Source organism: Lepidochelys kempii, chromosome 7, assembly GCF_965140265.1.
Source record: "Lepidochelys kempii isolate rLepKem1 chromosome 7, rLepKem1.hap2, whole genome shotgun sequence".
Taxonomy (NCBI): domain Eukaryota; kingdom Metazoa; phylum Chordata; order Testudines; family Cheloniidae; genus Lepidochelys; species Lepidochelys kempii.
In genome coordinates, this window is record NC_133262.1 from 23,968,476 (window position 1) to 23,981,857 (window position 13,382).

The 13,382-nt window shown below is 44.5% G+C and overlaps 1 protein-coding gene across 2 annotated transcripts in view; it reads left to right on the forward strand.

Annotated features, from left to right (window-relative positions):
* RAB7A (RAB7A, member RAS oncogene family) overlaps positions 1 to 13,382 on the forward strand; it is a 31,720-nt gene that overhangs the window by 16,157 nt on the left and 2,181 nt on the right. For both annotated transcript variants that reach the window (XM_073351398.1, XM_073351397.1), the window contains 3 exons: positions 7,018 to 7,078; positions 9,151 to 9,277; positions 12,211 to 12,429. In XM_073351398.1, the coding sequence (XP_073207499.1) occupies positions 7,026 to 7,078; positions 9,151 to 9,277; positions 12,211 to 12,429 (399 nt within the window). In that variant the 5' untranslated portion in view covers positions 7,018 to 7,025. The remainder of the gene's footprint in view (positions 1 to 7,017; positions 7,079 to 9,150; positions 9,278 to 12,210; positions 12,430 to 13,382) is intronic.

Below are 13,382 nucleotides of genomic sequence, written 5' to 3' on the forward strand. Positions count from 1 at the left end.
AGTGAAGTTTTTAGATTTAGCCTCCAAGGCTGCTGGATCAACCTGTGCTCTTGGGAGGAGGGAGAACTTCCTAAGTCATGAATAAGGCAAAGGACTCTTGTTTAGAGAGTACCTAGTTTCCCTAGCAAAGATTAAGCCACCAGAAAGGAATGCTGCTGACTGGTTTAGTGACTGACAGGAGTTTTCAGATGGTCTCCAAGAATGGCTGGCTGGAGCCAGTGCAAGAAATGTGAATATGCTCTCCTACAAGATAGTAACACTATTAGACTTTCTTCTAATGAGTCATTTAGCTCTAATTCCTCACTAGGAGGGTCTACACATTTGGTATAAAACAATTGGTATTCAACTTTTCACAACTATCAAGCTAGAAATGTTATCTAGACTGGATAAATAGTCCAATTGCCCAATATAAGAATCTCTCTTCTTTGGCCTGCATAGCTATTCTGAAACTAACTTGCTTATCTGGCCAGCAGTCATCTTATAGAACAAGACTTGCAGACAAAGTTTTCAGGAAGCTGCTTTAGAATAGCAATTGATAGTTCTTCCATTTCTACTAGAAACATACAGCAGACTGTCTCTTGTATGCTCTAGTTCTCTAAAGGTAGACTTTAGAGACTTGTTTTACCAATCTTACATAGTGGTACACCTAATCTGAACTGGTTTAGGTTTAACAGGTTCCCTTTAGTAAAGGGACTAGTTCATACTATGCTTACCTTTGCTTTGACTAAACAAACACCAATTCATCTGATTTGGGTAACTGGCTGACCAACATGGAGCACAGGCTGAGATGATCTTCTGGAGAGGAAGAGAATCCCTAAGGATTTGCCACTATAGCTGAATTGGCACTCTCTCCTTGCACAGATGCAGCTTATGCTGGCTTTTAGTGGTGTAGATTATACCAGTTCCCCAAACAACAAAAGCTTCTACCAGCAAGAGTGCTTATGCTAGTATAACTGAGTCTCCATCAGGGCTCTTCCCAACATAGTTATATCTGTGGGGTGGCTCTTCACTAGTAAGTGCACTCTCCTTCTCGTCCCCCTCCCCACACCACACCTGCTAGACCAGCAAAACTAAGCCTAGACAAGGCCTAAACTAGAGCAAGTCTGCAAAACTACTCTCCAAATGAACATGCTCTTGACAATACCCTCAACAACCTTCCTGCATTTTTGAATACAAAAAACCTACTTGTCTTTGAGGCTATTTCTACACTGGCAATTGAACAACCTCTCCTCTTTAAGAGGTGCTAAACCTCTTCTCTTCCCCCACCCCAAAAGACATTTTGATAATGCACTGTTCACATTGGCACTTATCAGGAGCATGCTCCTACTGACAACACACCCTGCTTGTTGTGGGGGGGGTTGTTTGTCAGCTCTGGCAGGAGAGCTGGCAAACAGCAGCTACACTTCCTGACTTGTAGCAGCACAACCATGTCGCTAAAAGCTGTGTAGTGTAGACCTACCCAGTGGGAGAGACTGCACTGTTTTTTGGGTTTTGGTTGTCCTTGGGTGGAGGGGCACTTTGCTGCTTGAAGTGCTTTAACAAAAAAGCTTTGGTTCTGAGGCTCTCCATAGCTTTGAGTAGATTAATGATTGATGGTGAAAGTCTATTTGAATGCATGTTTCACTAAAGTGAAGGTAGTTTAAGAAGCTGCACCTTCACAGTCTGCCACAGATTTAAAAGATAACACAAATATCCTAAAGCCTATGTTAATACTAAAGGCACAATATCAAATTTAGCTTGGAATAGCCTTTGTAAAATCTCTCAAACGTTTTGGAAGAATGAATGTCCCATAGAAGGCTTTCCATAATAGCATAGTATGAGAATCTGCTTAAGCATGCAACTCCTTCCATATGAGGATGTCTTGCAATGGGACAAACTCAGTAAATTTGTGAAACCACAACTGGAGAAGAGAATTGAGGTTAATTGCCCAGTATTGTACAAGAAGTCTGTAGCAGAGCCAGTAAATAGAACTTGGTCCTATGCATTAATTCTACAACATTCCCTTGTAATAAAACAAACTAGCCCATACTTACCCAACACCACAGGATACAAGGGAGCATCCCTCATAGACCAAGGGTCTCTACTGACCTGCCCACAAACTGCTTAAGGCAGGGTGGCCAGCCTGAGAAGGAGCCAGGATTTACCAATGTACATTGCCAAAGAGCCACCATAATAAATCAGCAGCCCTGCTGATCAGCACCTCCCTGCTCCCTCCCCACACTTCCCAATCAGCTGTTGCATGGTGTGCAGGAGGCTCTTGGGGGAGGAGGGAGGGAACACCAGGCTCATGGGAAGGGGGGTAGGGCATGTAGCCAAGCCAGGGGTTGAGCAGTGAGCACCCCTCAGCACAATGGAAAGTTGGTGCCTAGACAAGGAGCTGCATATTAACTTCTGAACTATATGTGGATCTGGAGTCGCAGGTTAGCCACCTCTGGCTTAAGAGGCTTCACAAACTAGATTCAATCAGCCAGATGGCTTGTGAAAGGCAGCATGAGCTCAGTTTAGCCTACTGAAAAAAGGCTTTTGTAATTAGCTTGGAAAGTAGGGATAGTAGTTCTGGATCAATGGACACCGGCCTGGAAACAAAGGTTGCTGATAAGAGATCAGGGCAGCAGAAAAAGTTGCTCCCTAGACAGCAGGCTGTCTAACCTGAGGGCCTTGCTTTCAAGAGATCTAAGCTAGTCACACTTTCTCTGGGCTAAGCCAGAAGTCATCTTAAGTTTAAATTCAGATGTTTAAAGTGGAACTGAAACAAGGATTATTGTATTAACAGTCTCACAGGTATCCCCAAAGACAAGAGAACTTCCTCCTAAGGTGCAGAAGGGTGAAGTTTCTAGAAGCTATGCCTCTTCAGTCTTGGGCATAGACAGGTGTCTGTTCCAAGTGAATTGTATCCCCATTAGGCTGTGGCCCAAGCAAGGGGAGAAACAGACTGAGGAAGACAGCACAGTTGGGAGGGGCTGTCAAGATCATCTACACCAGTGTTTAAAATCTCCTTTCATACACCATGGCAGCTCCACCAATCATTCTGTAGAAACTGCAAAGCAAATCTGGTGTAACCCAAATAAGGTAGAGCCACCTGTTACTGCCATGAACAATAAATGGAGCACAGGAATTTTGATGATCAAGGCAATAAAGCCACAGTTCTGTACCCTCGTCGTGCTCTCCTGGCCTGCTTGTAGCAATCAAACACCAAACCTGGTCAAAGGCTGAAATTCAGTGCACCAGGCACTGACTACATCTGAGTTCAGATGGGTTTTGTATGGCTTAGCTATAGCTTTCTAAAGCTGTCAGTTCATGTTTATGAATAAAGGACCCAGCTGCTCAGGCACAAGTAGCAATGATGAGTGCAGTCTTCAAAGAATGGAGACTGGCTTAATGTCCTGATCAGAATATAGCAGGACTGTGTCCATGCACAGGGTACTCAGAACTGTCATTTTCTTAGAAAGATGAAGCACATCTTAATCTTTTTTTTTTCTCCCACCAAGCAAGAGGGATTTGTCAGTTGTGAAACTCAGTGCTACAGATCTCAAAACTCACTGTTCCATATAGCTTGCTACCTTCCTGGGCACCAGAGCCATAATACTCAGCAGTTACTTCAGACTGGTGTAGATGAAGTTTGAATGGAAACATTCTAGAATATGCAACTAAACTTGATACCCTGTTGAGTCTAGCATTCTAGATGGTCAGTCCCTTAAAATGTCAATTTCAGTTTGGCAGTTGATATTAAAACACTTTGCATCAGAACTTCACATTGCCACTTTGAGCAATACAGCCTCCTGATCATTGAAATGCCAATCCTGACTAGTACTTAATTTCTGAAGGTGAGGTGTCAGCCTAGCAGTTCCTATGTTGTCCGAAGCAATTCATAACATCTTCAATAGCAGAACTGGAGGGCTCCTAATGGAGCAGTAAGTCAAGTCACTCTACAGCTAGAGTGTATACATAACTTTCTAAGTTACTGGGAGCTCTACAAACTAATACATTTGAAGTGGCAAAAGCTGCCTCTAAATGCCAGGAAAAAGTGTATTGGCAGTGATGCTGAACTTTCCAGTAGGAGTGAAACTAACTGTATAAATTTGTTTACTTGTAGAATTTACTTTCAATTTTTTGAAAACTCTTTACTTTTCCTAGAGAAGTGAGACTCAACAGTAATTGAGAGCACACCAGTAAGACTACTTTGTACATGAATCTTTACAGAGATTAAAGTGCCTTTAGAAACCAAAATTGGCTTTAGCCTAAACTGTGCCATACAGTTGGTTGTCTGCAAGCTGGTACTTCAGGGTACTGTCACCATTCTGAGGTGAAGAAAGTTGGGTGGACTATAAGGCTTGAAAAATCAAATTTAAAAATCAGTATCATGACTGAAAGTTCAGATTTCACATGGCTGCCAACTGCTGCAGTTTTCCAATGAAGGGAGGTGGAAGCCAGCATCCCAGCTTCCACCTCCCTGATGCGGCTGTTTTGGGGGGCACAGCAGCCAGCCCTATCCTTGGGGTGGAGCAATAATTAATCTCCAGGCTGACTTGTCTGACCTCGTTTGGGCAAGGGATCAAGTCCTAGCTCACTCAATGTTTAGCTCCAGCCCAGCGGCTGCTGTCAAGCCAGCAGGGGGTGGGAGGTGGGGGCTGGGAATGGTGCCACGCAGCAGCACCCATGAGACCCAAAGACACCACAGGAGCTGAGCCTGAGCTCCATTGTTACTAGTCTGCGCAATAGCAAGCACCACTGCCATTTGTAACATAAGTAGGTGTCATGGGGGATGGCTCCTGGTCTTAACTCCTTGCCAGCTGTTGTAGCAGTGTCTTCCTGGGTGTGACCAGGGGTAGGGGCAGCAACTCCTAACAGTCACACTGTCAGGGCTACTGGACAGCGCTGTATAGTGAGGTACCCCCTGGCCTGCAGCCCCTTTCTCCCTCAGGATTGGACCAACCAAATCCATGACTGGCCTCCACCCCACAAGTAGCTGGGGCCTCATGGGGAGGTGGAAGCAGGAATGCCTGCTTGTCTCCTTGCTGGGCACGGAGGAAATGACAGTATTGGGCTAACATTTTCTTGCAGTCCATGAAATTGTTACTTACACAGGGCCTTGATTGTAAGGCACACAAGTCTGTTTGCATAGTGCTGCTGAGTGGTGTCAACAAGAGTAAACGTCTGTGTACCCCTCTCTTGCTAAGAGTATTAAGCAGTTGACTGCTGGTCAATGGCAAATGACATCAATGACTGCTCTTCAAACTCTTCTTCCAAATAAACTCTAAAAATCACTCCTGTCACTTGTGAGGAGTCCAAATCTCAGGTCCATCCCACATTTGTCTCTAATGAATTATACCATGACCTGTTCCCTACATTGAGAACTCTGATTAAGACTGGATCAGAATCTGCTGTGACACTTACTAGAATGATTGATTCAATGCAAGCAGTTAACCCCAACAGAGCATCCTTGCCCTGAAAAGGGCATAATTGGATGAGGGGGAAAGGAGCTCTAAAACTGGATGAAACATGAAGATGAGTAACTTTAAAGTTTAGCTTAAAGTACTCCTTTTTTTCCCTCTCTAGAAAACCTTTTGAGAAATGTATAGGCCTTGGCAGAATGCTGAAATGGTGAATTATGGGGTGCCCTCTGGCTTTGTGGGACCAATAAACATGTGATTGTTCTGCAGCAGTTAGACTTTCTATAAACACAAAGCAGTACTGAATCTGCTTAAACTGGTTTAACCCAGACTTCTTTATATTGTGCTAGGCCCTACTAAGCCTATAATCTAGATGAGAAAACAGGTGGATGTAGACAGATGGGGAGCACAAGGAACTGTGGTATACAGACAAGCTCAAAATGGCGACAGTGAGCATGCCCCCATCTGTGCTGTGCTGAGAGCAACATTAAAAATGCCATTAAGGCCCCTATACTAAATATATAGTACAATCCCATCGATACTGGGCAACCAAATGAACCAATGCTGGCCAACCAATGAGAGCAGTGGAGCTAGAGCAGTATCTAAACTTGGGTCCTCAAACTTCTTCTAGCCTAGTGAAGAGGACCTCAGAAGCAGAAATTCTATCAACTGTTCAGCTCAACAGTCAGTTCTCCAAGTACACTATAGTGTATTAAAAACATGATGCCACAGCTGACTCTTCTAAGAAGCTTACAGTGGGGGGGGGGAGTCCCTTTCAGTAAATTGACCCTTAGCAACCATTTTTGCTAAAACTTTTTTAAACATATTTTAAATGAAATTGAAACATTCTTGCATGGTAGGATTTGGTTTTTAATTGCATTGGATTCTCATTGTGGGTGAGGGGATGGGTGTGTTTTGGTTTTTTGCAGAGCGGTTTGTAACCACTTTTCCTAGCCTTAGCATAGGCTGCTCCTATTGAGTTCCATTGCTCAGTGCTCCACACATCCTAGTGATCTAGACTACTAGTACTATTTCTATCAGGATGGTCAACTGGAAAGTTCACCATCTCAGTTCTCTTGCTATTGCGTGTGTCCTCTAACCTTACTCCAAACACCTAATACTTCCCTCTTTGCATGACTTACCTAGAAATAGAACTCTAATCTGTACTGTCTGTGGTCTCTCAAGGAGACTTGACAGGGACAAGAAGCCCCCCTCTAACTGGTGCCATTAGGCTACACTAGCTAAGCTCAGTACTACCAGGTGAGTCAGTTTGGGCCAACATGTCCAAAAGAAGCCAGACTGGATAGTCTTATAAAACATAGTGGGGGCTGTAGCTCAGGCTACTAGCAGAGGTGGGCAGATGGTCTATGCCTCACCATTTATACAAAGTTTATGGCAATCAAAGAGGCCTAAACCAATGAGCAACCACTAATTAGTAACTTGGTGGCCAAGTATTAATTGTACTCTAAAGCTCCAGAAGTCTCTGGTTGCATTTAAAACTTTCAGGGATATAGGATGTTTAAGCTTGGAGAGTTTCAATTCCAGGTTAACTACTTGACTTAGTTTGATAACAATGTGCAGTCATTTCCTCATCAGAATGATGAGAACTCTTCTCTTTCCTTTTTAGTTTGAAAGATGACTTCTAGGAAGAAAGTGTTACTGAAAGTCATTATCCTTGGAGACTCTGGGTAAGTGGAGGAGCCTTTATTAACTTAATGTAAACAACTTGTGTCCAGCTGAAGTGTCCCATAATGTGGCTTGCAAATGCTTGTCCTTCCCTAGGTTGGACCAGTGAAGTATTAGAGTGAGATGGAAATTTGAGTTGTGGAAAGCAGCTGACTACTATACTGCCTTTATGGCTTTAAGGACACTTGACAGCCCCTTGTTCCCAGTGTTTGTCCCCAATTCCATATTTAGAAATACTGGCAATCTACCGTATTGCCAAAGTTTCTATGGTGACTCAACTTGGTAAAAATCTTCTAAATCTGCATTTAGAAATTTGAAGTCTTATTCCTGGGAGTCTCCTAAAGCTTTTACCATCTCATTGGACAATGAGGAATTGGGTCCTAAAACAATTAATACTAAATATACTGTGCTAGCCACTCGCTTGTTATCTGGGAGTAATGAACAATACACAAGTGATACCTTGAGCAAAGATGTTAACTTCAGCTTCCTGTTAATCAGTGAAGCAGACGCTTCTTTGTTCTTGGATTTACTGCACAAACAGTAATTCAACCCTGAGTCTCATCAGATAAACAAATCTGTCATGCCACCACATACAGCAAGTTGCTGAACAGAGAGCACTTGGTAGCCTTGAGGGAGTGGTGGTAACCTCTAAGCTGGTATATCTAGCAGAATCTCCACTCCCAGGCTACTTCACTATGCAAAGTATGTTAAGGTCTTATGTCTCCACTGGACATGATGAAGTTATTTGGCTACTGTAGCAATACCATTCAAACTGCTTTGTTCATCATGTTAGATTCCATTAGCTGTTTTCACTTCATAACCTGAAGGGACTTGAGGTGTGAGAGCAGTATAGCTAATTTCTATTGAAAGCCAATCCCTGCCCCTTGTCTGAAGGCCTAAAATCATGTCTGGGGGGGTCCCTTTGTGCTGGGTACTATCTCAACATCCAGTGCACTCCTTTCTGAAGAATAGAATCTTCAAACTGGCACACCTTCCCAGGGCAGGGGAGAGGTACAACAAGCCTATGGGGGGTGGCTGCAGCATGGGGCTGTCTGGGCCAGGGCGGCAGAATCCACAGGAGTCTCCAGTGGACACGGATGGGACAACTGCCCTGCTCCAGTTGCAGTCTGCTAGATTTCATACATACACTCCCTGCTGCTGCCCTCACTTGGACACCTGTGGTCACAGCTCTGAATATTTCCATTCTGCTGCATGGGGCTAAAGAGCCCTGGTCTGCCCCAAGTGGTTCTTTGGGGATGGGCACCAGCCAAGTCCTGCTGCTGCTGCTCCAGGCATGAGCTACCACTCCCCAGTGTTTCTCTGTCCCTGGGAAAACTTTCCCTGTGAAGGGAGGGGATGATGCAGCAAAAGTTTAGCAGTGTCTGTCCTAAAGGAAAGAAAAGGAGTACTTGTGGCACCTTAGAGACTAACCAATTTATTTGAGCATGAGCTTTCGTGAGCTACAGCTCACTTTATCGGATGCATACCGTGGAAACTGCAGTAGACATATACACACAGACCATGAAACAATACCCCCTCCCACCCCACTGTCCTGCTGGTATTATTTCATGGTCTGTGTGTATATAATGTCTACTGCAGTTTCCACAGTGTGCATCTGATGAAGTGAGCTGTAGCTCACGAAAGCTCATGCTCAAATAAATTGGTTAGTCTCTAAGGTGCCACAAGTACTCCTTTTTCTTTTTGCAAAGACAGACTAACACGGCTGTTACTCTGAAACCTGTCCTAAAGGAACACTTCCAAAAGTGCTTGCAATTATTCCCTTTCCTCATCAGAACCAAATGGGCTGGTTGAGCTTACACAGCCTGAGAACATCTCTCTAGCTCAAGGAGCTTCATAGTCACTTCTCCCATCCACAATAATGCAAGTGTCTTCTAAATGTCCTGCTCACTGTGATCAGGCATTTGGTCAACATACTTCAGAGTGAAGGTCCTGGTGCCTTAATCCTGATATTAAATAAAGCAAAAACGCTTGGACTGAATCGCTTATGGGTATCAAAATGCTGTCTGCAGAAATTACTTCTTGATTAGTCTTGCCTCATTTTCTCTTCCTACAGGGTGGGGAAAACCTCACTCATGAACCAGTATGTGAACAAGAAATTCAGTAACCAATACAAAGCTACAATAGGAGCGGACTTCCTGACAAAGGAGGTGATGGTGGATGATAGATTAGTCACAATGCAGGTAAGGATAGCGACTGAGCTGCTAGCATCTCATCTCTTGTTTACTTGCCTATTTTAAGAGGCTTTCACAGCTCAGATGTAAAGTGCTCAGGAGTGGGCAGAAGTACACATTCATGCCAAATATAAGCAGCTGAGGTCCAGCATTTCTGTGCCCAACTTCACAGTAATTCCCTGCATGTTGGCTCAGGATTGAATTAACTGCAGGTGACCCTTAACCATAATCCTACAAATATCTATGCTGGCTCCTTGGATCTTTGCATTTCTTAGCTACTCTTCTCCCTTTGGCCATCAGTTTCTAACCACCTCAGATATTAAATGCAGCTCCTCAGTTGCGTTTAAGGGACAGAGGGAGAAGCCTTTCTCTACATCTTGTCCCTTGAGAAAGTACAAACCAGGGGAAGGCCTCAAGCTGAGGCCTTCACATGGTGGGGAGTTCTGAAGGCTGGCTACAGCCAGCCAAAACAGAAGGCTTAGTGGCCAAGCAGAGTACAAGGGTGGCATGAAGAAGGCACTATCCTGGGCTAAGATCCAAGAACTTTAGTTCAAGATACAGTTAGCCCTCTTAAATGGGAGGTATCCAACTTATCCAGTTATCAATTAATAAATCTTTCCCTCATGGGAGGGAGGAGAAGGCAGAGTACTTGTAGAGCCAGGCATGAAAGGCCCTTTGAAGGAATTACTCCTTTCTCTAGCAGACTGCAGATTAGTCACAAGTCTAACCTTCTGATTGTAAGGCCCTGTCTTCAGTGGCCTAGAAAGTAAATTGAGGAGACTTATTTACCAGCAGTTCAAGCCAAAATAGCTTCCCATCCTACATGGAGCAGTGTAAGCAGGACTATCTATGCAGCCTAATAACACCAGTGCTTAGTTGCTTTGGGTGTTCAAACACTGCTTTATTTGTGTCTGGGACACTTATAGAGCTGTTGGGTAGTATTACCACCAGGTCCTGGGCTGGAACACTATCCACTTGGTTCCTTAAACACACTAATACAAGGATGCCCCAAGAATAGGATAGCATGTCTAGCCTTCTAGTGTATGCAGACCCTTAATGTTCTAGGCTAGAACACTACTGTGGTCAGAGTGACTGGCCATGACATGTTTGCTTTTTTCATACACACAACCTAGGCCAGTGGTGCACAAACTTTTCCAGTCTTCCTTCTCCCCCTCCCCCTGTACCACCACCAACATTAACAGAATCTGTCTGTACCCCTCCTCCACTACTGCACAGCCAAGGCTTCCTCAGCAGCAGAGCTTGGGCTGAAGGCAGAGCTGGGGATGGGGGAGGAGCAAGACTGGAGGTGAAGCATGACTAGAAGCCTGGCACTCCCTCCCCACTCCCTGTGAAGGTTGGCCCAGGCCCTGCTTCCTGTCTTCCAAATGTTCCTCTGCACCTCCCTAAGGAGGCCTACCCCCACAGTTTGAGGATTATTGACCTGGGCCCCTGACAGGGGGTGGGGGCTAAGAGGGAGTGTGCAGTAGATTTTGAACCAATCGGGGTGATGGGTGGACTATCTTCTAGACTAGAACACAACTGGCTTAACTATTCCCATACCCACTGATCAGGAATATTGATATCTGGTAACAGAATTGCTAGGTCACTAGTCCAGTCTCTAATACTGGTAACTAAACTGGATCTTCTGTAGGAAGATTCAGTAAATCCCCCCCCCACCCTTTTGCTGAGGGGAAGGCCTTCCCTAGTGTCAGCTAGTGATTGGCTTACACTCTGAAGCATGAAGACTTGTACCCCTCAACTTCCTATTCTGATGATTTTTATTGACTTTGGGTAAGCTTCTCCAATTCTAATCTCTTCTTCAGATCTAAAGAGCTATCAAAGGGAAATATCTACTGGAAACTCTAGTGTTCTGTTGAAATACTCCAGGGGGTAGCCCTCTAGTATGGCTGCTCTGCTGTGGACAACCTGGCCACCCAACTTCAAATGGGCTAAAGCACAGAACTGCCATCATGCTTGACTTTTCCCAACTTTGCTGCAGATTTTGCTCTGCTTCTTACACAAAAGGGAGTGGGGCAGGGAAGAGACTTCCCAGGACTCACTTTAACAAACTGCTGTTGAACTTCAGCTTGCAATTAAACTCAAACCAGCTGCAGACAGGAATTCTAAATGATCAGAACTTCCAGCTGTCTTGGGGAAACAAGAAATTGATTGAGTCTGACTGGAAATCACTCTGGGAGCAGGGGGGGAGGAATTGAATGGTAGGATATTAGTGCATAGAATTCCTGACCACATCACATTGGCTTGTAGGGAAACTACTAGCTTGTAGAGTTGTCTTAGCTTGTTTTTTGCTGGTTGCTTACCTATTGGTAGGGTTGAGGTACATGGTGAAACTTGTAAAAGATATACATGAACATATGAAAGCACTACTGCATTCTCAAACCTAACACATCTGTCTGAAAAGCCTCAGGGGAAACTTGTCTTCCAAATAGGATTCAATGTTGCTCAGATCTAGACTCACTGTGGCTGCCTACTCCTGTATCTCTTGTAACAGTGTGATACAGATGGCTTTTGAAAGCCAGGATATGTATAATCTCTTGACTATCCAATCCCAAAGTGTCACTTATTTTAAACTTTCTTGATGCACTGGTCTAAATTTGACAGGATTCAGAAGTTTGATACAATTCTGAAACTGCAGTAGTCTTGCCTCCTACAAGGAGCTAAGGGCCTTTAGGAAGGGCCAGTTTTGCTCAGCTTATAGTGACTTCTTGCACATGCCATATGTGCAGGAGATGTAAGGGAAAGTCCCTAATTTCTCTCAACCAGCCTCATGGCAGTGTTGAGGACTGCAGAATTCCAAGGGGCATTGGATAAACAAATATGCTAGATCCCTCAATTTAAATGGCACTAGAGCTGCCCCCAAGACCCATGTCAAGTCCAGTAAGTAACTTCTGTACTAACTTGTCCCTCTGCTTTTTCTATAGATATGGGATACAGCAGGACAGGAACGGTTTCAGTCTCTGGGGGTGGCCTTCTACAGAGGAGCAGACTGCTGCGTGCTGGTATTCGATGTGACAGCTCCAAATACATTTAAAACCCTAGACAGCTGGAGGGACGAGTTTCTCATTCAGGCCAGTCCAAGAGATCCTGAGAACTTCCCTTTTGTTGTGTTGGGAAACAAGATTGACCTAGAAAACAGACAAGTAAGTCTCAGTAGCTTTCAAGAAAGGCCACTGTATCAGAGAGCTTGTCGGGATAATTCTAAGAGGCAGCTTAGTCTTGTCCAAAGCATCAGGGCAGCTTAGAGAGTCACCGCTAACACTGTTTAACCTGGGCCCTTGTGAAGAGGGCTACCCATCTGTCCTCTACAGAGCCATGCATACATTCCCTTGGAGAGAAGGGGCATAACATTAGAGGAAACATGAGGCAGTGGTTCAAGAAGTGCAGCACAGATGCTAGTTGAGTCTTATTTAGCTGCGCCAAGCCATCTCAAAGACTTACTCCATGCAGTTCCTGGTCACCTCTGGCTTGGTGAAAATGTTGCTGGTCTGTCTTGCGTGCTGTGTGGAGGAAAGGGGTGTCCATTGTGACTGTAGGGTTCATAACATACCTAAAGCGGAGGCTTCCTCTGAGGAATCTGGGGCAGGAGGGGATGGGCAAACATCCTTCAGAATACCTCAAGCAAAAGTTCAATCTCTGCACTAAAATCCCAGCCATTATCAAGCAACTCACTGGGTTTTCTAAAGCAGTTCTCTTGTATGTTGCCCATGCAGTGACAGTTAGGACGTACATTGTAACATCCAGCATATACCTGACTCTTTGAGTCCCAAGGGTTGGGGGCAGTTGGACTATGCAGATGACTCCATAGTTATTGGAGAACTGATGCCAAAGTGCTAGACAGTGGAGTTAATCTAGCTGCATTCTAGACAAAATATCTCACTTGCTCCAGCTGTAGCAAAATCTTACTGCAGTTAGGATTCAAACTGTACCATGTTCGCCTTCCACCTAAGGCAGCAACTTTAGCTGATCAAACTGGATGCTAGCTTTCTGTCCATACATGTGGTAGGTGTTTTCTTAATTTAAAAAAAAAATTCTCCACTTGAGGACCAACACTGGCAGAGTGCTCTTTGCATAGATCAGGGGTGGCCAGCCTGAG